The following is a 24,794-nucleotide window of genomic DNA, read 5'->3' on the forward strand; positions in this document are numbered from 1 at the left end:
ACTACATCTCCCATCATGCCCGCCTCCCCGGGGGAGCCGCCGCCATTTCGGCACCGTTCCCCGGAGCCGCTGGGCCGCAGCGGCTCCCCGTGCCCCGCCGTCGCCATGAGCCGCCTCAGCGGCGGTTGGGACGGTGCCGGCGGGGAAGTCCAGCTCCTCCTGGACCTGTGAGTGCCGCCGGCCCTTCTCCCCGGGGGAGGCCGGCGAGTTGAGGGCCGGCCGGGCGGCTCTGGCCGCTGCCCTCCCCTGGGGAATGGCAGCGCTCCCGGGGCGGGCGTGGATAAAGGGTTGGCCGGGGTGACAGGGCCTGGCAAGCCTTTGGCAGGGGCGAGAGCCACTGGTGGCTGAGAGGTGGGCTGGGAGGGTGACAGGGTTTGGCAGGCGGTGCGGAATAGGTGGCAGGGTGTGGCAGGCGGGCAGCAGGATGGTCCTCGACAAGTCTGCCTGCGGAGGGGTGGCTGAGGAGCCCTGCTTTCTGCTGGCTCTGGTGGGACCCCTGGATGGTGGTTTGCTCTGAGGTGTTTCTGTCGGGTTCCTTTGTGTTTAGGAGGGAGAGAAAGGATAGGGCTAAAATACTTGGTTTGACAGATGAAGAAAATAAATGATAGTTAGGCTTATTCTTCCTTAAGGGCACTGGAGATAAGACTGTAATTGCCCTGGTATAGCCAGTAAATGTTCTATGGTTTCATATAAGGTGCAACAACAGTGAAAACATAATTTAAATGGTTCATTCTTTATGTTTCAAATCAGTAATGCACTCTGAAAACGTCTGCCAGATTTTTGATAAGGATGCAATTATATGCTTTTTACTCGAGCTAAATTTCAAGCTCAGTGGCAAGAGACAGTTAAAAAGTAACTAGAAGGTTTGACATAGCTCAATTTCCATATATCTGCATTGTTTGGGGAATGTTTTCCGCAAATTTGAACTAAGTAGTCAGTCTAAAATTGCAGCTCCCAATTCAAATGCAGCTGGGTTAGTCCATTAATATCCACAAGGGACACAAAAATTAAGCTTGTGTTTTGTTTTTAGATGCAGTTGTTTCTATGTACTACAATATCTGGTGACAATTTGCTTCCATCTGGATGAATCTAACTTGCCAAAAATTGTTTGTTTACTCTGTGGCTAAAATGTAGGTGTTGTAGGACTGCTTGCCCATTCTTTCATGCAACTCAGTCAACAGCCATCACGAGAGAAGGGCTGTTCACAGGGTAGGTTCCATACATAGTCCAGTAAAAAGGCTCAGAAAGGCTATTTGACTCACCCTAGCCAAAAGTAGGGTGCTGTTTTGCACCAAGGAGGTGCCGTTTTTTTTTGAGATCTCATTAGGTGTGGATACTCAAGGCTAGTTAACTGGTTTATTGTGTAAAGTAGTAGAAGACAAGATGGTAATCCTATAACCCGTGTGGTGCTGGGAACACTGGCTGTTGCAGTGTCAGACAAGCCCCTTCACATTGGTCAGCATGCTGGACAGACCACATCAGTGGTGAGGTTCACATTTGCTGTGGTCTTTAGAGCTTTGATAAGATTTTCTAAGAAGCAAACTGCTGTTCATCGTATCTGCTGCCACATAAAGTAATGTTGCGTTTAGATGAGACAAGAGAAGGGATGTAGATGGTGTAACCTGTATGTATTGAGTTGGAGCCACGTACAGGCTTCTATGTCACAGTTGGTCAGCCATGTTCACCTAGTACTCACCAAGATTCAGTGAAAGCATTACGCTCGTACACATCTCCATAGGAATGAGCTAAAGGCAGTCCAGCTCTGTGCTCAAGTTATGCCGTGCTCACACAAACTGATATATGGATGTCTAAAACCTAGGCATGTGGTGAGACTGATTGGATTCTGCTTGAAATTGCTGTCTCCTCATTATAGTGTCTTCTGCAGGTACCCGCTACAGGCATCCTTACTAAACTTTAATCTAATTTGGTTTAACTCTAGACTACTGCTGCCCTCATCCACTTGTTCTGGCAGTGTTGCTGTGTGACCTCACAGCTTTAGTCAGGTGAATTTTTGTTATCAGTTGCTGAACGGCTTGCTGTGCAACTGCGAGTTTTAGAGTCAGCGTGAGGAAGGCGCGGTTAAAAGTTGGGCAGACAAGGGGGCTGGGGTTAGGCTTTTCACCTGCAGTTTGGACTTCACATTCTGTTTGAGTGATGTGTAATAATAGCTGATGTGCTGATAACAATCAGTTATCTTGTTGTTGTTGTTTTTTTTTTTTTTTCCAAACTCGAACAGTTTTCTTGTTCCTTACTCTGTGTATAATACATTACATTACGTGCTTACGTTCTCTTGATTAGCTTTGTATCTTAGACCTAGTAATTTCTCCCTATATGTACTGTAGAGCTTGATACTCTTAACAATTTCTACTTTTGATTGGATACTAACCTATTTTATGCTACTTAATTAGTAGTGCTGTAGTGATTTTCTATATTAATACTATAACTATTATACCAGTAAGATTAATACTTGAAAGTAATGCATGGATTTATTTTTAATAATATAATTAATTTTAGTATATTGTTTAGTGTCTTACACTAATCAGGTGATGGCCATCTTCACTTTAAGCTTCTTACTTAGGCTAACCCTTAAGCTTGTTTTAACTAGCAGAAACTAAGAACTGAAACAGACCTGTGTGCATAGTAGTCCCTTCAATAAGGGCATTATTTTTAACATCTCCAAACCTGAAAGTGCATTTATACAGGTGATTCTTCTGATTCTTGGTATCTGCTGCTTGCTGCCCTATTCCCCCCACCCCAAAAGAGCATTTAGCACTCCAGAGCTCACTTGCACAACAGTGTCATAGGGGAAATATTTAGGAACTGTTTTCTTGCCCCTCAAGTTATATCCTATAGTAGCTTCTGTTTTCTGAAGTTCCTGTGTTCCCAAGGTGAGAAATGATCAACTAGCACATGCACTCCCAGCTGATGCAGTTTAAAGGCCAGCACGTTGCTGTAAACCAAAATTGTGGTTGGTGTATGTGATTATGCGTGGTTGAAAACTGACAGCATCTGAGTTTCAGGGCCTGGCAAGGAGGGAGGATGCCTGGCAGCAACAACGCTTACGGGAGAAGTGAAGGCAGCTGGGGCAGATAACAGCTTTAGTTCTCATACTTCTAGGAGGATGTTGTTACAAGGCTCTCACAGCCCTGGCAGGTGTTAAGAGATGATTTGTTAATGCCCAGACATGAACTCAGAACCAAGAAAGTTTCTACAATCAAAAACGAACCTCAGAGTAACGCAGATCAAACAACAGATTTAAAGGTGTTTTAATTAAGATCGTCACTGCATGATTAAGAAGTGTTCCACACATGAAGTTAAGTACTGCTTAGCTATGACTGTTTCCCTGTGTTGTTTGTAGATAGCTCCTGTGTAACAGATGTCAGTAGCAGGTGGGCAGCCTATTGCAGGTTGGTGCTTTACCCAACCTGTCAGAGTTTTTGAAGACTAAGGTCTGAAGGAAGGTATCAGAACACTTGCAGATGGGTACAGCTGCGTGAATGAAAACTGATTGCAGAAGCAAAGCCTGAATTTCAAAACAAAGGTCACTTTATGGTCTTGCTATGAATATAAATTATCTAATCCTAAAGAGTGCAGGACAGATGCATCTATTTTATCATCTATTTTAGTATCCATTCTTCTGGTTTGTTTCTTCTGATGCATTCCACTTCTGTCATCAATTCTGCTGTTCTTTTCCATATGACATAATATAAGGTGTACCTTGATGTAAGCTGAACTGTTTGTAGAATAACTAGCTATAAAGATTGAATTTCAGTTTTATATACTGGAAATACACATTTACCCTGTTAAGGTTAAGGATCATGGACCTTTTCTGCTTTGCACCCCTTGACATTTTTTGGAACAAATAGGTATGTTTTTGACACTTTGTACCCAAGTCTAAACTATAACAATTTGTGTTCCAAGTCTGGTATGTGGAACAGGATAAAATAAGCTGGGGTTTTGAATGAAGCAGTGGCCTTTTATTGGGTCATTGCAGGAGTAATGCACTGCTCAGTTTTCCTTGCCCATGAAAAACAGGGTCAGTGGTTTTTAGTTTTTCATTCAGACTGGGAAAAGTCTGTCTGCCAGGTGAATACGTTATACTATTTACTTACCAATCTTTGTCATTGCTGCATGCACCCAGGTGGCAAAAGTACAGATGCCAGCTCAGGCTGAGAGTTTCTGTGCAGTTATAAGAGCTGCTCCACCTTGCTCCAAGTAAGGGTGGGTTGATAGGAAAGTGTTAATTCTACAAAGGCAGAGCGGTTTGTAGGACAGTAATGTTTCCTTTCAAAATTTGTGCATAGGATTTAAAAATAAAAGTTGAGGTAGGGAATTTAATTCAGGTATCTATCATCAGTAGATAACAGAACTGTCAATTCAAAGCTCAGCGCTGCTTATGTGGACTAATGTTTGAAGCAACAGGGCATGGTACGATGCTAGCCTTCCTCAATTTTCATTTTGCTCTGCTGTAACATTTTTTAGTCTTGGCATTACCTGGAAGTCAGAATGTTACCTTTCCCTTTATCTCTGGATGTTGGTTAGATTCATGCTAGCTTATGTTCCTCACTTACCTAGGGACTTTGGTTTTGAAAATAAACTCTTCCTTCAGAGACTTGTGATTCCTTCTCTAAGGACTAGCAGTTGTTTCAGAGCATGCGAGTGAGTGGTGATGGTTGTAAGTGCTTAGAAGCATTCATAAGCTCTTCCTGGAATTGTCTCTGGTGTTTCAGTGAGTCTGTGATTGTAATGTGCAGTTGCAGAACTTGGGACGCTACCATTTTATGTGTCCTATGATACGTTACAGCGCCTTAGGAGTCTTAAAAAGACAGGATTGTGTGATTGGTTTCCCTCTGTAGTACTCAATGTTATGTAAGTGATTACACTTCTGTGTATTGGATCTTGAAAATCATTATTTCAAATGTTCCACATAGGTACTGTTCCATGTATATCTGGATAATACTGCTCTCTTTGTTTTATTTTGCCTAAGTGAAGTTCTCCGTGTTTTCTCCAAAAGCTCCGTTCCATCTGGAGTCTCTTAATAACGTATTCTGACTGAAAGGATCCTTTTTACATTCACACAGATAAAGTTCTAGGGGCAGTACAGCATTTCAAATTGGATCTTAAAGCATTATCCAGCATTGTGCAGTGCTAGTAGGCCAGTAAAAATGTATTTCTATTCGGTCTTTCTGTTTCAGGTAAATGCTTCAGCCCTGTTTGTCTTTGAGATTAGTTTGCAATGTCTGTTGAAGCTGTATCTCGTGGTGGAAACTGTGTAAGTTTCAGTCTCTGGCCAGGGGACCAGATTGCTCAGAACAGAGAACCAGTTGTGGCCCTTGAATACCAAAAGTGCAGGCAGAGCAGGATGTCACATGTACAGAAAGAAAATGCAGGTGGAGGAGTGTATGTTGGCGTTACCCTTAGTTCAAAGTCTCTGGCCTGGTGAGTGTGATAGGCTGTATTCTTCAGGTTGATAAATCATTCTGAAGAATAAGCATATTGGAGGAGGGGGAAGGAGAAGGAGGCCTAAAAAACAAAGGCTATACTGAGTCAAACCAACCAGTGTTTCTGATTGTAGTAGGATTTCAACCAGCTGTTCCTCTGTGCAAGATCCTTCCTTCTCATCCCAAGGCAGCTTAGTTTCTTAAAGAAATGTTGTTGAGGCTTTTTGAATGCCTTGTAAAACTCCTCGTGGATTCACTTTCCCCTATACATTATATTTTCCGTGTGCCCACTGGATTTTTATTTGACTAATCCACTTTGTAGACCACAGGCTCGTTGATCTGTAACTTCTTGGCCCCTACTAAGACTCAAAAATGTATGCCTTAGGTGACAGTTTCCAGTCCTCTGCTGTCAGATTTAGTTTCAAGCAAAAGGTTGGAAGGGTTAAGCATTGGGTTAAACAGCACCATTCATGTTAAGAGATTACTGTGAACTAGGCAGTGAACAAAATATTACAGTTGAAAATGTAATCTCCTTAATCTTTGCTTTTGTAACTGAGGTGAAGGATGTCCCTTCCCTCAAACCAGCTGTATGAACTAAAGCTTTTATTGCCCGCTGTCTGGAGGTTCACCAGGTGAAAGGGCTTTTCTTAGGGCTACCAAGTGTGCTACCAGCAAACTCATTTTGGTGAGCTGTGTTGGTGAGGGAAGTGAATGAGGCTGAATTTTTTCCTGCAGTTGTTTGGGGAGCACTTGGATGGAAGGATCAGCTGCTTGACCCAAAAGGGCAATAACTGAGTTGGTGGTAGCATGGAACAGCTGGACCCAATAAGGTTTGGAAGCAGCACAGTTGGATGCAAAATTTGACATCTGAAGGCTTGATTGCTATAATATGTAATGCCTTTTTTGACTGTACTGTATCTTTCCTTTATTTCAGATGCATTCAGTGTTTGACAAAGAATGTTTCCAGATATATTGCAGATATCAAGCCGTTGCCACCCAACATAAAAGATAAAATAATTAAATTAATGAGCATGCAAGGGCAAATAACAGACTCAAATATTAGCGAGGTAAGAATCCATTCAGAACTATAGTCTGTGGTAGTAAATATATAAGGATGAACTAAATACAATTCTTTATGTGAGACAATGGATAAATTCAGGGCTGCTTACACTGTCCATATCTTTACCTTTTTTTGTTTCTTTTTCCTACATCCTGTAATGCTAATAGTTCTGTATTAGAAACAATGATTGTAGTGACAAGTAAATGAAAAACATTCTCCCATCCTTCAGTCAGAGATAATTGACTTCTGTGTTATCAGCTGACTTACATCACCCCAATTCAGTACTAGAAACTAGACTACTGTAAACCAGTCTGTTATTGAGTATAGTATGATTCAAAAAGCCGGTGCATAATTCTATAATTAAAAGATTTCAGGAAATTGTTAGGGTTCTGTTATGTTCTTGACATTAAGGACATGATCTCAGGATAATTTATTTGATTCTTTGAAATACGATTATGCTAGGGCTAGAAATAGATGGTTCACATTCTCTCATCCCTTTTGCTCACTGATGTCTGTCAGTGTTTCAAAGTGAAACTGGTTAATGACTTTTCTTCAGCTGTAAACTGAGGGACACGTCTGTTCTGGTATCTGTCTTGTTATCTTGTTTAGTTTCACAGGGAGGTGTGAGAAATGAGGAGAGCTAAAGGTTGACCTTGGTGAAAAAGGAAATGAATGACTCCCTGTTCATTCCTGCTTTTACCCGTAACTTGTAAGCAGCAAACAGTATCAGTTTCTCAGAGTCAGAATAGTGAAACCGAGATTGGACACAGAATCATAAGTAGTGTGGGAAAGCTTGCAAACAAAACATTGTATCTTTAGGATGTACCATTTTTAATTGGGGAAAAAAAAAAAAAGCAAGTGCTTCAACAGAGTCATTGTATTCTTTATCATATTTTGTCAAGTTTGTGTTGACAAAATTTGATTTTGGCTATGTTTTCAGTAAGTTTTCCTCTCTAAACATCCTAAGATAAGCATATAATTATACCCATATGACTGTGTATACATGCACAAAAAAAGTTAAACTCTCCAGTTATTTCCCAGACTGAGGATATCTTAAGTTATTATATTTTTTTTGTCTGGCCCTTTGCAAAATCTCATCTGTCTTTGTCTGCATTCAGCCGTTGATCACTGCCTTCTCTAGGAACCATGCTTTCCATCTGATACTTGGATATTCTATGTTGGTTCTTTTTCTCATATGTTTTTCCTTTCTCTGTTCCTACAGTTTCCTGCAATTCTCTCCTCTCCTTGCCTGTAATAACTTTTATTGAACATGGTATATGCTAGCCTTCTTTCCTAACAGTTTCCAGGTTTATTTTTCTCATTTGGACTTTTTTTTAAATGCTAGCCACCTTTATGATTCTGAATTCCTACTGTTTCTCCACACTGTCTTGCTCTTCAGCTTTCCTGTTCTTTCATCTTGCAGATACTCTTCTTGTTCAGTGTAGCAAAACCAACTTATGTTTAGCTCTTACTGTTCCTTGCTTGCATCATACATATCTAGGTATTTTATGTTCTGTATATTTGCAATGTCTCAATTTGGCTTCTGTACGGATAAGGAATGTTCTGTTTCTGCTACTGCTTCCCTCCTGCACTTATGTTTTATAATTTTCACAGTATTACGGGCAGATCTGTTCTCTTGGATTTTTCCAAGCTACATTGTCTCATTTCCTTTACATGCATCCTTTCTTTGGTGTTGTCCAGCACTTTATTTAAGGTCTAAACTTGTTGCAGTTGAAATTCTGTTCCCATGCACTTAGAAATAAGCTTCTGATCATCTCTTGCCTTCCTGTTCTTGCCTAGGTTTGTATTATCATCTCTTTTTTTACTCTGCTTTTTGCTTGAAGCGTCTTTCCATGGTGTGTGTGCTAAACTCCTTATTACAGCTCAATTTTACTATAAAGATACATAAAGCACTTCAACGTTTGTCCACAAGAAATGTCTGTACTTCAGTCTCCTGTGCATCAAAACAATCCTTAACTCTATCTTAATTCCACCTCTCTGGGACAAATTAGATTTTAGTATATGTATTCAATGAATATGAACCTGTGAATAACAAAAGTAAGCAAACCTTTAAGTAATAACTGAACATGTGAAAAATCATTGGATAGGGAAACTCATACTCTAGCTACTTTAAAAAGACAGTATTATAGTAATGTTGCTTTTCATTCAGAATTTAGAATCCATCTAATAGTTCTTTTTCCCCTTTTGCAGTCTTAATCTCTTACAAGACTTCTCACGTGAAAACCAGCAGTTTGCTCACTTTTATTGTGTCTTAGGCAATTTGGAATTGTGAAAGAAAGCCAACAGTCAAGGAAAGTATCTTGAATAAATTTTGAGGATCACTTAGGCTTCAAGCACGTCTTCTCTGGCTTTGGCTGTATTTGTTCATTAAATGTGAATTCAGCAATATGATTGAAATAAGAATTGTTACTCTTGTGGAAACTACTCAGAAGCCTATTATGGGATATGTTGGTGGTCTTATGGCATAAGGAGACATGTTTGGGGCTTCTGGCATTTGAGGAAAAAAGTTGTTAACCCTCCCTTATGTCTGCCTTTCATTTTGCAATTACAGTCTACTGAAAGTTTTTTGCTTTTTTTTCAGCAGGCTTATGTAACTTAATATCTTGTATAGTTGCACAAAAAAAGAACGGTGTTCCTTATAATATCTTCATAATATCTGTTTAGAATGGTGAAACTGAGAAAGAGTAGGCCTTTAGCAAACTTGTCAGCTATGCTCTTACCTTTGCTTGCATATGGAGATTTACCATATGCTTTTATCTTTGTGAGATAAGGAGGGGAATGACAAGCTGAAGGGAGTAACACAAGGTAGTGTCAAAACTTGATCTAACATTCACCTTTTGGTCAGAAAAGATACAGACTGTTTGCACAGTGACACATGGAATGGAAAGAGGGGTTATTAATATTATATAATAAAAATTAGTGAGACTCCTCAAAACTGAAATTAAAGGGAAGATCTATGGCTATTACTAAAAACTGATGGCTTCCATCACTTGAGGTGTAAGCTCTATACATGCACTCATGGGGAAGAGAAGAAGACCTGTGGTCTTGTGGGATTTAAAGAGCCTATTTTATGAGTATTTGAAACATCCTCGTGTTATGATAATGAGTTTGCTTGTTTATAAGAAAAAGAGTGTGTGTGTAGTTGAGAAAAATACTCTGGGGTAAAATAGCTTTGAAGCTTGCCCTTATCTCTTACGCAGATTTAAGATTTGATTACAATCAGTATTTACACTTCAGCTTTCTGCCATCAGAGTTGTGCTAGTAAGTTTGAGGATATTATCTTTGGTAAACACATCTGTGCTGACTGAAGCCACTGGTGTTAACAACTATACCATCAGAATAGTACCTACACTGCTTAAATAGTTGTGTTAACGTGTTCCTACTCTAGATGTGATCACAAGCTGAACATTCATACTGTTGTGGCAAATGTAGCATATTTTCTTTAGAGATTCAGTTCTCCAACCCCATCCTCTAGTGAGTATTTTAAGAGTTCTGTGTGATGTCTAACAATACAGCTATTTCAGCTTTATACTGTGCATGGTCTATGTATGACACAGCAGAATGTGACTGAAGTGGTAGGTTTCTGTTACAGGTATTGCATCCTGCTGTGGAGTCTCTAGATCTCCGAGACTGTGATATTTCAGATAACGCATTGTTGCAGCTTTATAACTGCAAGCAATTGAAAAAAATCAACTTAAATTCTTGCAAAGAAAACAGATTGGGAATCACTTCAGAAGGTATGTTATCTATGCCAGATAAGTGGGATCCTATTTCTGTTTTATTTTTCTTGTTAGATCGGAGTAAATTGCAGAAATATCTAGGGTAAATATTGCTTTAAGAAATCCCCAATGTCACACCAATACTAATTAAAAGTAACTTCACCTGTGTAAATTATAGGCCTAGAGCACTGATTATCTTGCGAAAGAGAGCTATCAGGTTACTGTAATACTAGTTTTCTGATAAAACTATGGTACATTGGATCATATTTTCCACTTCATTCTAATTATTCCCTCTTCAAAACTTGTTCCAGAGCACTTCCAGTACCTCTGGGGTTGAAGTTTCAGGCTTGTGAATTCCTAGACTACTTTTTTCCCCTATGTTAATTAAATGTATTTGTTTTTTAGTAAGCAAGCTTACAGCATCTCTCCTGACTTGAAAGACTTAACTTGCTTTAAGATTTGGGATTTCAGCCTGAAGTTGTGTCAGGAGTTACTAGCTTGAAAGGATAAAGTTTGCTGAGTTTTATTTCCTACAAGTTTAGTTCTGTCTTTTCATTATACTTATTCCTTTGTTCCATCATTAACTCAACCTTATTGAAAATTGAAGCAAAGTATTAAATTATTTTTGAGATAATATATTCCTTGCTTTAGATCAGCCTTTTCTGTTTTTTCTTTCCACTGCATACTGATGTGCTTATCTTTCTACTTAACTAAAAAAAGTTTAACTTAGTATTTAAGTTTGTTGACTGATTTTAATGTCGCCTCATTGTTATGCTTCTTGACTGCTAAGATATAGTTTGTGATGGTCTTCCCATTATGCTTTCATCTGTCCACTGCTACCTAGTAAATTTCTTAAGGTACCATCTAAGCATAGAGCTCTTTGTGTATTTTTCCTCTATTTGGAGATTCCTGATTGCCTTGCAAATAGAACTGGGAAGACTGGTTCTTTATTCACAAGTTTCTAGTCCATCCATTTTTACTAACTTTCCTGCTTACAAACTGAGCTCTTTTTAAACTGTGAATCAGAGTTACAAAGCTATTAATTTAAGCTGAAACAATTCATATTCACTCATCTCAATAATGTACATGTGAACAGTTCAAAGAAGTGTTACCTCTTAATAATTTGGTAACTTTTTTTTCTTAAGAAACCTGTCTAGCGCATCTATGAATATCTGAGCACTATTGTTACTAGGAAACATTTGCTCTGTAGGTTGCATGTGAAGCATGTCTTTTATTACAGTATCTAGTAGTACTTGTTTCTCTATCTAAATTTGTATCCCCTTACTGTCTTTTCTGCTGTTCTTTGCAAAGTTATTCTGACCCAAATACTATTTCATCCGCCGTTCTTTGAAGTTCTTATGCAGTAAAATATCTTAATGACATTCAACTTCTAATTTCTATCCAGAAAGTATGTAATTTTTTGTGGAGCTGGAGTCATCATGTTTCCATGGTCTCTGAAATAAGTTCCTTTCATGAATTGCAACCGTAGTTCATGTATTTTTATTTTATTGGCAACCTCCTGACACTTCTGTGTAAATGTTTTGTTTGTTGACAGCCCTCAGGGTCCTGAGGGCACCAACAGACCTTAGTGGCCATGACTAGTCTCAGCTGCAACAACCAGCTGCCCGTGGGCCCTCAGTCCTGGCTTGGGCTGTCGTAGGTGTAAGTGGTTCCTGTCCTGCTTCTGAACTATTGTTTGGATTTCTTGAAATTGCCTTGGACATGACCTGTTACCTTGCTTTTTCTGCCTGATGCTTGCTGGACTGTCACTGGGAGCCAGTGCTATCATCAGTCTGCTCTGCTCACTCAGCTCAGGTGCTGTGGGGCTGTGCCCTGTGGGGCAATCACTCTACAGTGCAAAGCTTTTTTTTAATTATTTTTTGCTGATGCAGCTCCCCCAGTTACTCAAGCAGATTCCGTTTAAGTTAGACTACTTAGATGAATGTGTTCCAGAATCCAGACCTTCCAGCAAGTAGAGTCCATCAGGAGCCAGCAGAATATCACCTCAATTTCCCTGAGTCTGTGCATCTTTCTGTGTCTGGCATAGTTGTCTGTGATTTCTCCCAGTAAGGATTTACTGGGAGAAATTTACTGGGATGAACGTAGTTACGTTCATCCCAGCTTGACCAGTGAATTTTTCCCTCCTACCTGTTAAGAGTTGTTTTCTTCTTAGGTAAGAAACTAAGATGCAGATCTCATTACAGACTGTATATCATATTGTTTTCTGGATTTGCTCTGGTGGCCGTATTTTTAGTACTTCGTAGCAAGGACTTTCCTTGTACATGGACCTGCCAAAATATTTCAGAAAAAGACCAAAAATATCTATTCCTTTTTTCTGCTTCATCTATAAAATTGCCTTTTTTTTTTTCAGTTTATTCTACTTGTTCTACCTCAGTTTCCCAAATCTCAACCTATCCTATTGTCTCCTTTCTCTTCTGAAGCAGTTTACTCCACCACCATCCTAACTGTTCCAACATGCTACTCCATCTCCTGTTTCTGAAAGTTTCACGTGCCCATTTTCCAGCACAGCATAATGTTCTTTAACTTGATTTTTTTTGCCATCCTCTAGCTTTTCTCTGACTTGCCTTTATGATCACATGCTTCCATGCAGTTGGACCTACTGCCTGTGTAACCATACCAACCAGATGACTGAAATACTTCAGTTGCATGCATGGACATTGTTCTTAGAAAGACCTGCCATATCATCAAAACTATGATGCACCTGCAACATCATTTCCAGAGGCATCTCAAACCTTTGGCTTTTTTTTATGCGCTCACTGAGATGATACTTCCTGTATATAACATCGCTCAGGCATCCCTCTGCACTATGGAAGGGAATTCAGCATTTAGAAATCTTTATCAACTTTGGCATTCTTCTGCAGTGCCACTTAACAGGTCTCCACTCTTGTTTGGTATTGTCGTTTTCTTTCTCCTTGAATGGAATCTTGCTGGCATGGCATAAGATGAAAGTTGAGCAGTTGGTGACCAGAAGACAGTACATTGGTTTCAGCAGGGTGTTTATGCAAAAAATAAAATAAAATAAAATAAAAAATAAATTAAAAGACCGATCCTTTAAATCGCTGTTTCTTTGATAGGTATCATAGCCCTGGCCTTATCCTGTCCCTACCTGCGTGAAGCGTCTTTCAAAAGGTGCTGCGACATAACTGACAGTGGAGTTCTTGCTCTTGCACTCAACTGCCAATTCTTACAAATAGTGAATTTGGGCAGCTGCTCAGGAATCATGGATGCTTCTCTGCAGGCACTAGGAGAAAACTGCAAATTTCTTCACAGTGTGGACTTTTCATCTACTCAGGTAATTATGGTGGCAGTTGGCTAGTTAACTTTTGTTTTTTTATTTATTTATGGTTGACGTGGCAAACTTGAAACAGGATCTTTTTAGATCTATTCCGAAGCAGGTTTAAGACCACAGTTTGTTTCCACCTTCCTCCTCTTAAAGATAGATACGTTTTGCATGTCGGTAACCAGAAAAATACACTGTTTCTGTATTACAGTATATATTGTGAGCTAACCATAGGTATGTTTTATTAGAATCCACCTAATATTGAAGACTTTTTTTCAGTGTCTTTATTTAGTACAGTCATTGTCTTCAAGTTATAAAATATTTCTTAAAAAGAAAGTAAAACATTGGAAAAATTATCATCATCTTTTAGGTAAGACAAGCTGTCCTGAATAACTGTAATAATATAACATATTGACCAATATAAGCCCAGAGTAGAAGTAAAGATTCCGTAACTAGTTCTGGTTCAAGAGCAACTCTGCTTACTGAATGGCTTGCCAGAGTTATGTTACGGAATCAACAGGGAAAGAATGACATTAAAAATGTTGGAAAGGACAGATAAGAGGATTTAACAGCAGTTAGTATTTAGCATGAGAAGGGGGAATCAGCTGCAACAGCAATACTAATACAGGCTTTATAATTATAGTCAGATAATGAAGTGGATGAAAGGAATTGTTGAGATAATGAAGCGTAGCATGCAGTTGGCTGTGGTGGCGAGTGATTACTTGAATGTGAGTCATACATGAAGCATTCATAATGAAGTGTCAGATTTGGAAAACATGGAACAGGTTCATATTTTAGATGCTATTCTTCTCTTAAGTTTTTCCAAAGGTAGGGCATCAAAAGTCCCTTTTTTTCTAAGTGGAACTGGCAAACCTGTGTGCAAGAATAAAGCAGTGAGGAAGCTGGAAGTTAATGAGCAGGCAAAGAAGGGCACAACGCACTACAAATTCAAGGAAACAGATGTAAGCTAGACTACAAAGGGTCCAAATGCCACAGAGTGGTGTAACCATTTCTAAAAGTAGTCTTGTCTGATGACTGCAGAGAGATGAAACACAGTAAGCAGAAGTTACAAGGACTGGTACAAAAATAACAAGAAATAGGGTGGGAAAGGCAAGAGAAAGATTGAACTTAGAAGAAGGTGTAGCGCTGTGTCCCCTGCATACACGCAATATATAAATGGAAGCTTGGCCTGAAGAATTCTGCTACTCTAGCTTGGGACTGCATAAGAAATCTGTTTATGCTTATGAGTAAGTGTACTTACGTTACCATTCTGAGTTAGGGTTTTTACACAAACCCTTTGCCTTCGGCTGTACTTCTTGTCTGCTCTAAGTCCCAGAAGTGTTAACAGGTAGGAATACAGGCTCAAAAGTCCTAATCCCTGCACTAATTAAGCAGTACATTTCTTCTGTAATGTTCATTGATTCGGTATATGGCAAACAATTGCAGGAAGAATCTTACCTGAAGGGGCTGTGCAAACTACAGTTCTGTGCAGGGTTGTTTAATTCTCTGCAAAATGTGTTGGCAAAAGCAGGAATGTTGCTGGCTAGCTATTTTACCTGTCCAGACACTTCTCATATAGAATACAACTGGGTTGCTTATATGCTTAACTGCTGGTACATGAATATGTAAACCTTTGTTAGTTGTGCAGGAGTTTGGTGACAACTGGCCTATACCAAGAAGCTGATAGAACTGTGGCTTGATACTAACTGTAAGTGGTTTCTCCTCAGTATAGGAGTGCACCCCCTGATGAGGATGGGCAGTTGCAGTATTACAGACAATTCAGCTAGGTACTTGATAGTGTAGGAAACAGTACTGCAACACCGCAGGAGTAGCATAGCAATGCTTAATTCCCCTTATAGGGAAGTGAGAGGACTTTGTATAATTAGAAATGGTTTGATATGACAGCATGAGAGTAACCATATACTCACAGTCATCAAGAGAGCATTCAGATGGTCTGTCCAGTGTTCAGGCACCAACCACTAAGTGTGATCACAGTTTGTTTTGATGGTGTGGAGGAGAAGGAATGCAGGCTATCAAACCTTCATCGCTTAACTCGAGTTGTACTTGAGCTAGTAAGGATGTACTGGTTTTAGATGTGTCATTTTATAACTTTTAAGAAACGACAGGGATTAGTCTTTCCATTCTGTCCCAAATATAGGATTTATTAGAATTTACTCATTTACTATGCTTTGTGTTCTGATGTGGGAGTCCTGAGAAGCTAAATGTGCTGTCAGCTTGATGACCTGCTAAGCTAGATACTGACAGTACCTTCTATTCTTATAGCCCTTTGTGTACCTTCACACTGGGACATTCCTGTTCATTCTCCATTTGCACTGGTTTGACCCCTACTATTACCATTCTGTACAGCAGACTTGCAATAGATGGCCAGTGGGCAGTGAGACAATTTGTGCAATGGAAGTACTGAAGCCCTAAACAGAAATGGAGCTCGTGGTCTCTGGATTCTAGCTGTCAAATTTGGCTGAGCCTCACTATGTATATTTGACTGTTATTCCAGTCATCTAATACAAGGTCTATCGGAAATGGGAAGGAAGTTTAATGAATTCGGAAGAAGAGATGTAAATTGTTCTTTCTGAGGAAAATAAAGTCTCTTGTGTTTCTCTTCTCTCTTGCAGGTAATAGTTGTTTTGTGGCTTTCAGTAGCCAATCACTTCAATACACCTTTCAGTGCAAGCATATGATGAGTGCTTTAAGACTGCTTGCTTGAGGGAATTCTGTCTTAAGCAGCTGGTTTGCTTCAGGTTGAGTAAAAGTAAGACTGCAGATAAAAGGCTGCTGTGATTACTTCTGTTTTCCTAACAGAGGAACTTCCTTCAAGAACATTTCTAGCAGTCATGAAAACAGCAGGGAAATTGGTCCAAGTAGAGCAGAAGTGCCTTATAAATAAAAATGTCATGCCCAGACCATAGTAGTGCACCCACTGTTAAATGAGTCAGTGAAGCTAAAAAATAGTTGCGCAGTTGGAAACATCCCAATAGAAAAGCTGGGGTGAATCACTTGGTAGTATAATGCAAGTACTTACTAGACAGGAGCAAACATACTTGGATAATTTTCTCTACAAACTTGGTTGGGAAGAAAATATAGTAATGTTAGATGTATTCAGTGACTGCACGGAGTGAATAAATTATTATACAAATGTTTCCCAAATAGCCATGTTTGAAGAATTGAGCTTTAATCCATTGTGTTAATAACGTTTTTTTCTAGGTAACAGATGATGGCGTTATAGCACTAGTGAGTGGAGTGTGTTCAAAGAATTTAAAGGTAAGCTATTTAACCGAACAAAGAAAAGAAAAAAGCAAATACTGGCATTTCTACTATTAGTAGCATTATTATTATTTCTTCTGAAGGAAGTTTGTTATTGAATTTTACCATTGTGTACACACTTGCCCTGGTTTTGGTTATGAATTAAATATTTATTTTCTGTCTATCTGTACAACTATCTCAGATCAGTTTTTTGACAACCACAGTTTCTTTTCAAGATGAGTTATCTTTTATTGAATATAGCTTGTTTATTTTAACTGGTGGTGTTTTTAGAGAAGTGCATAATAAATACAAATGTTTGCTTAACTTTTTCCCTTGATTTATTTGGAGTTACCTGTTGGCTCTGTTGAGCTTTCAGGTAAAATTTGTAATGTGGATAATTTCATGGGTTTTAGAAATCAGTTAGCACCTCTGCATAGGTAAAGAACTCATTAAAGAAACTACAAAAAATGAACATGTCTTTGTACAAAGATCCTTTAAAGATTTAGTAATAAAATGATGGTGAAGAGGCATCCAAGAGTGTAAAGGACCTACTATACAGTACATTTCCAATCTGTTTCAGTATTTTTGCTATCTTAAAGGGTGGTTCTGAATTCAAGGTATATATTTATAGAAACTGTGGTGGGAAACAAGTTATACTCTTGCTAGCTCATAGTGTATTTAAAAAAGAAAGAAAAAAAATTTTGGTCTTGACAAGTTTCTGGTGAAATATTTTACAGACTATGGCAACAAGTGTTTTTTTTTTTAATACTAGAAATTTATTGGAAATATCAAAAATACCTTTGTCTTTTAGCTGCTTACAGCATTAGCTGTAGCAATATGCAGAAGCTCTTCTTAAGACACCTCTTACATCCAGCCTACAAATACAAAGGAGTGTGTATCACTGATTTGGAATAGGTCATGCTCAAAAACCTTCAGTGAATATTTCTTAAAACACAAATATTGTAATAAATATTCATAAGTTTTTCATAATAAATTTTGGTTTTGCTGTTGACTAGAGTGGGGCTAGGTAGATCTACAGGGTTTTGAATTATTTTCTAACAACATTAGTGCAATTGCTCTGTCAGTATTCTCTTACCTCTTCTGTATTGTTACTGTCCAAAATTTATAGAGAATTATATTCTTGTGTGTAAGCCCTTTTTCTTCAAACAATAGAAAATCAGTTCATATTTTATTTTTCATTAAAATTGCCAAGTTATGAAATGTGGCCTCTGATATTTCCTGGTCATGTTGCTGTTGCTACTATTTCTTTGAAAGCAAACAGGTTTTCTTGCTGTGCATGGATGCCTGTGGAAGCAGTACTAGATCAGAAAGAATAACTTAGGTAGCTTATATAAGTCCTGCTTCATCTCTAAGTATTAAAGAAAGGTTGAGGTGGTGGACACAAGTAAGTCCAGAAGCTTCTAGGAACTCCAGGGACAGGAAATACTTCAAATGCATGCAGAAGGGAACAGAGAGAGAGAGAGAGAGAGAGAGAAGTCATGATAGAAAGTAGAGCTGAAGAGTACAAGACAATCCCTCAGACTCATAAGGTTTTTAAACCTTCCCAGTGGAGAAGACAGCTGCATGGCAAACTTAAAGCCTTTTGGCATTAGGTTTGCATATCTTAGTCACCTTTCCTAGAAATTCTGAAGTATTCCCTGGACTGCCATGAATCTGTAACTTGGCAGACTGGGGAAGAGAAGCAGTGTTGAGGTAAAGAAGGTAAAAGATTGTATAAAATCAATCAAAGAATGGCCTGGGTTTGAAGGGACCTTAAATATCATTTAGCTACAACTCCCCTGCCGGGGGCGGGGACACCTCCACCAGACCAGGTTGCCCAGGGCCTCATCCAGTCTGGCCTTGAGCACCTCCAGGAATGAGGCATCCACAACATGTATGGGCAGCCTGTGCGAGTGCCTCACTGCCGTCATGGGAAAGGATTTCCTCCTAACATCTAGTCTAACCCTCTTTTAGTTTTAAAACCATCGCAGAACTTTATTTGGAAGAGAAAGTATTTTAAAATGAAAAGTGTCTGATCATCATGCTTACTATTGAGATATAAAGTGAGATCATAAATAGAACTAATAATGTGAAAATCCTCAGTTTGTCTAATAAAATTGTTTACATCTGCTAGAGCCTAAAGATTATTGCATCAATTGTTCTACCTTTGATTTCTAACTTAAATGAGGTCTTGCTTAAAAAGTGGCTAATTGTCCAGCCCATGCGAGTGTTTGTACAAAAAATATGCTTTCTTTTCCATTGTTATATCATGTTAGAATTCCATAATGCTAGCTTTGATTTCAGAAGAACTAATGGAAAACTTCATGCCATTTTGTTTCTTGACATAGCTTCCCTGTATGTAAGACTGGGATGTACCTGCTTGATGATGTTTTTAAAAGTCCTTTAGGATAGACATGATACAGAGGGAGATAGACTCAACAGTAGTATGGATTTTGTTTGTTTTCCTCTGCTTAGTTCTTTCTTCCAGTCTCTTAAAAGCCATATGTTTAAATGCTTTTGCATTTGGCAGGGGGAAGGGTCCCACCTTAATAAAGCAAGATTTTTTTTTTGAAATCACATAATTTCTAAAACAGATGTTGTTAGTATAAAGAACTAGAAAAGCTTAGGGCTCTGGTTTATAACCACTGAGGAAAACTTAATAGAGAATGTGGAATTATTTGCTATGGTCTCAGTCTCTCTTCTTTTTTTATGTCATGATCCTCATACCTTTGCTTCATGTCATAAAGCTAAGGTGCAATGATCTAATGTCTGGCACACGGTAAAATGAGTGTCTTAAAATGCTCTTAACTAATAGGCAGATTTATAAATCTTCTTACTTCATTCAGAAGCATTCAGATTCCACACTACACTTATTCATTATAATGAACTAAAAACTATACCAGCTTTTGTGTATCTTGCTTCTGTGAATACAGTTCTTGTTTTGTGTGTCATCATTCTGTGCAAGATTGCATTTGTTACAAAAGGTCCTTTTCACTTCTGTTTTCTTTCAAGATCCTTGGATTTCATCATTTTGAAAGAGACTTTCACAATAAATAGTGCATATTTGGGGCACCCAAAGAATATTATTCCAGATCCTATTTTCATCAGCTCTAATATTCTATTTTCTGCATTTCTCCTTCTATGTTCTTTATGGATACATAAAATAGTCTAAATAACACCCATTTTAACAACAAGACCAAGAAAATAATGATAACCTGTTAAAGCCATACGGGTAAACGCTACCAGAAAGGAGGATTACTTCAGATACAGAGACTGCCAAAGAGTGATGGCTGCAAATGTGATGCTGGAAGAAAACTTTCTCTCAAAGGAGAGATGATAACAAAGGGAATGGGTGGCTAGTCTTAGAAGTAGCAATTTAGGAACTTTTTACTATATAGAAGTTTTTCCAGTAGAGACTGGTGAATCATGCCTGTTCTGGGAAAACCCAGAAATCAGTCTGGGATCTGTTCTCCTGGGCAGCAAATCAGAAGGGGAGTGTGTGTCATAGGAAAACTAATGGATCTCGAACTCTGTAGAATCTCATTGAAGAGTTTTTTTCAGTTGTCTTGAATGCATTTGAGTTATATTGAGATACATATGTGGAGAAAAGTCAGCTTTATGTTTTTAGTTTTGATAGTTGATAGAAAAGCTGTCATAATTTTCCTGAACATGTTTCCTGGTCTCTACAGGGCCATATAAGGGGTCAATGCACTGAGGAACAGGAGGTCATAATTTCTTCTGGGTGGGGATCTCTGAAGATGTTTGAGCAGATGAAAGCTCTGCTCCCAAAACTATAGGTTCCCTGATAGGCTTTTTTTAAACTCTGTTCATGACAGGAGATCCACATGGAACGCTGCGTAAATCTGACTGATGTTGCTGTGGAAGCAGTCCTGACTTGTTGTCCAAAGATACACATTTTTCTCTTCCATGGATGTCCACTCATAACAGGTGGGTCAAATCACACAGGGAGTGGGAAGAGTAATGACTTCCTGACAGCATATTCTTGCTCTCTGGGAAATCATACCATGCTTTGTAAATCATGCAATACATGTAATAACTTGCTAGATAACATAATAAATGCACAATGAGATTTTCAAAACATCAGAGAGTTTTGCTTTGAAACCTGGCAGCCTCCAGAGAGGGAGTTTTCCTGTTGCTGTTCTTTTCTTCTCAGCATGGTGATGGAGTCCCAAAGTGGATGAGAAGACTTCAGGAAAATATTTTACCATGTTTAAAAATTACAACCTAATATATCTTTACTATTGTCTTGGACTGTGCTCACATTTTTGTCACTAACATAGCGTCATTACAGTGCAATTAGGAAAGACTGATCAATTGCAGATCCAGGTATAGAACAGCTTTTTCTGAAGTTTCCTGGCTGCTCTCTCTTCCATTCTTGGTTTTCCAAATGTGTTACATACTTTCCCATTCTTTCTTGTCTGACAACAGACATCACAGATTAATAAATACTCTATATGAAACTAGATTTTTGACTTTCGTATCAAAGCAATCTAGAACAAAGTCCTATGAAGTCATAAAAAGATTAAGCTATTGGCATTACAGTGCTAAATACGCTCAAGAAAGTTGAAATAAGAACCATAGCTTCTCTTTTCCTGAGTATTATGTGATTGAAATGGTTGGTTTTAAAATTTAATTTACATTAATGCAACAGCTGTGTATTTATTGAAACTTGTACAAAGAGTAAGCCACTTAAACAGGTATGAATAAGCAATGCTTTCTTCACTGTCTTGTGTAGTTTTGCTGTCTAGTTAACTGAAGTTTCCTCTTCTTTAACCCTCTGAAAGATGAAACCTACTAAGTGTAGCCCAACAGAAAAGCGGGACACAGAAGTTAATCACATTTGAGTGTATTCATTAAATTCTAAAAGGAAAAAGAGACTTTACTCTCCCAATACCTATCTACGTTTTTTATGTTTGGCTGTTTGGTGATGCTTTACAGTTATGTGAGTGGAGAAGGAGCAGAATGGTTTGAAATTACTGCTATACATCAAGTGTAATTGTGATCGAACCATCAATATGTTTTCTGAAGGAATAACAAGAAATTCCTTTTTTCTTTTGTAGATCGCTCCCGAGATGTTTTAGAGCAGCTAGTTGTATCAAACAAAATCAAGCAAGTGACGTGGACCATTTACTGATTATTTTTGTCTGCGTATGTATGAGTGTAAAGTTTACAGATGGGAGAGCTGCTTCAGAGAACAAGCACCTCGGAGAAACAGCTGGTGGCTTTTTTACTTCCAGATTGCTTCTCTCCTTCTTCCCACCAGAGGTCTCTGTCGCCATTCCTGTCCTTGCATGCGAGCCTGGGCTCTCTGCTTGTACTTTGCATCACTGGTCATACACCATGAAGAGGAAAGTTAAAACGATAATCAGTATTACAGTCATCTCTCAGCCTCCTTGAACGATCAGATTTGTCACTTTTAGCATTTTAGCTACTTACATGAATCCAGTATTAATAAGTATCTGTTCCGAGTTTGTAATCTGAGAGGGTAGTTGCAATTAAAAATACCAAGCCCACGGATAATATTAATACTTACACAGAAGTGTCTGCAAAGTTGGGACTTTAATTTGACAAAAGTCAGCAGAGAGAACTAGTAAATGGAAGTGTTACTAATAGCAGTGCAAATATATTTTATGTAGTAACAATCTCCTTTTACTGTGTACTTTTTATCAGCCTGGAGGAAAAACTGTAGGTGCTTTTGTTTTGATGTTACTGATGCTAAAGGTTTCTGTCTTTATTTACTATCAAATGTTTACAGGAGTTTTACACATCCAAAAATACAGTCTGTGAACATGTAAGCATAAAGTAGCTTTGAAATCAGTGTGGTGATTTAACATATTTCAGAATAGTGCTTATGACCAATAAAATAATCTTGTACATGGGCAAATAGTCATTTGCTCTGGCTTTTCCCTACATTCCTTTGTGAAAATCATTGGAGGGAACAAAACATTGGTCCTCATAAGCCTATCTGTGAGTGAAGTAGGATCAGACAATGTCTGAGTACATGAATCTTAGGATGGCAGAGTTCAACAGAGTTTATGTTCTGGTGTATGCAGTTTATTACATTTCCAGTGGCCTCCAGATGATAAAAATACGACTATTTATGTGTTGTGCAATTGTAGTCATTTTTTAAACTAAATTTTAGAAATGTGGGATGAGTTTATTACATGAGGGAGCAGTGTTCTTATCACAATTGTAAGTTATGCTCACTGGCTTCGCTGAAGCAGTAGAATTTCTATTGAGACCTGTATGTTTTCAACATTAAACTTTTAAAAACACTAGTAATTCTAGATATGCAGAGAGCAGGCAGCACACTACGTTGCTATTCTGTATTTGGACATAGCAGGGTTTAGCTAGGGAGGTCTCACAGATCTGATGACACTTACAAACCCATGAGTTCAGGCAAGCATAAGGAATATGTTTATAACTTAACACCTGCCATAGCCAATACTCCTTTAAAATGTTACAGAAATAAAACAGTCTTCTAGTCTATTTCAAGTTCAGGTCAAATTGCATGGAAGATATATATGTTGCATCCAGTAATGTTAAAGAATATTATGGTATCTGACAATGATCTCTGTTCTTCTCTTGATTATATGGCTTATGGAAGAGCAGATACATTTAGAGATCTTGTTCTTGTGTAACCAAAAGCGTAATTTTCAAACTCAGGTGCATAAATCCCTAACGCTTGTATGCAGTAATTTATCTGCTTGGCTTGGTTTCAGGAAGGGTGCCCCAAAAAGATTAAGTGGAATCATAAGCTAGATCAAGGGGGAAGGGACCCCTGAAGTTTCTAGTCTAGCCCCCTGCCCAAAGCAGGGCTGGCTCAGACCGGCTTAATCAGGTCTTTACCTGGCCAAGTCTTGAAAAGCTGAAGAGAAGAAAGCCTGCGCAACCTCAGGTAACTTGTTCTGCTGTTTAACTGCTCTCATGATGGAAAAAAAAAATCCTTCTATCCTGTTTGGCCCTATTCAGTTTCATCTTATGCCCTTATGATAGAAGTCTTGGAAGAGCCTGGCTGTCTTCCTGATAGCCCCCTAACAGACATGGGCAGGCTGCTGCTAGATCCCCCAGAGCCTTCACTTCCCCAAGCTGAACAAGCCCAGTTCCCCTGTCTCTTACTGCAGGACATGTATCAGTGTGCAGTGGTGGTTGCCAGCCTCATTTCAAGTGCTACATCAAAAAGAAAACTGTACATGGGGATATGTAAAGCAGCTACATGGGGAAGACCACTGAAGCCTGTAACAGCAAAGGGCACTTAAACAGTGCTAACTCCACTGGCAAAGTTGTCCTTCCCCTTTTTAATGTAACCTTGGATTTGTCACGTCAGTGGCAAATGCAGCTTGCATTGTCCCCAAACATGCATGCAGATTTACTATGTTCTCCTGTTAGTCTCTTCTAAATGTGTAACTCAGTGCTGTATCCTTACCTTGTGCTTAAAAAAACAACAACAAAAGCCTTCCAACACTGCAATATGTTACGCTGTATTCTTAGATTTGAAAGTTTAATGTGTAAGTCCTGCTAAATCTTTCACTTCCAGAGCTTAAGACTGCTGTCTTATGGGTTTGTTACTAGCATAATTCTACTGGAATCTGTTTTGATTCAGGTTAAATCAGTCATTTTTAATAAATGTTTAAGAGTGCTGGGGTGAAGTGGGAGATGAACATCACATGTATGCATTACCACTTCATATTCTACATTATACTTGGATGGTATAAATTATTGGGTGAACACGCAGGATATTTATGTATTGTTTTGAATATTGAGGTTTGTAAGTCTTCTGTTTGGATACTTCTGAAAACTTGTTAAATTATATTTTATAACATCTGAATGTCATATGATGTACAGCTGATTGTTCATAAACTTTCTATTTCATAAGCATTGGTTTTATGAGCAAGTGCTACATTTTCAGTTATAAGCTTTTACCCCCCATCATCTCTTATTTGGATACTTGGAGGGGCATTGTGTTCCAT

At 38.6% G+C, this 24,794-nt stretch overlaps 1 protein-coding gene across 2 annotated transcripts; it reads left to right on the plus strand.

Annotated features, from left to right (window-relative positions):
• Positions 1-24,702, plus strand: AMN1 (antagonist of mitotic exit network 1 homolog). Of its 2 annotated transcripts, XM_035345065.1 has the most exons (8): positions 43-167; positions 5,196-5,274; positions 6,376-6,508; positions 10,115-10,259; positions 13,337-13,554; positions 16,765-16,821; positions 20,640-20,751; positions 21,885-24,702. In XM_035345065.1, exons 2-8 carry the CDS (start codon positions 5,237-5,239, stop codon positions 21,956-21,958), a joined length of 777 nt encoding a protein of 258 aa, XP_035200956.1. In that variant the 5' UTR covers positions 43-167; positions 5,196-5,236; the 3' UTR covers positions 21,959-24,702. The 2 variants fall into 2 exon arrangements, with proteins under 2 accessions (XP_035200954.1, XP_035200956.1); XM_035345063.1 differs by lacking the exon at positions 5,196-5,274 and having other exon boundaries at positions 1-167.
• Positions 24,703-24,794: the final 92 nt, after the last annotated feature.

The sequence above is a fragment of the Oxyura jamaicensis genome, chromosome 1 (genome assembly GCF_011077185.1).
Source record: "Oxyura jamaicensis isolate SHBP4307 breed ruddy duck chromosome 1, BPBGC_Ojam_1.0, whole genome shotgun sequence".
In the NCBI taxonomy this organism is placed as follows: domain Eukaryota; kingdom Metazoa; phylum Chordata; class Aves; order Anseriformes; family Anatidae; genus Oxyura; species Oxyura jamaicensis.

Excerpts from the sequence above, each read along its gene's own strand:
- AMN1 (XM_035345063.1), top strand. The coding sequence starts at position 16 with ATGCCCGCCTCCCCGGGGGAGCCGCCGCCATTTCGGCACCGTTCCCCG. Across the intron at positions 168-6,375 it reads GTCCAGCTCCTCCTGGACCT|ATGCATTCAGTGTTTGACAA; the intron begins GTGAGTGCCGCC and ends CCTTTATTTCAG. Across the intron at positions 16,822-20,639 it reads TGTGTTCAAAGAATTTAAAG|GAGATCCACATGGAACGCTG; the intron begins GTAAGCTATTTA and ends TGTTCATGACAG.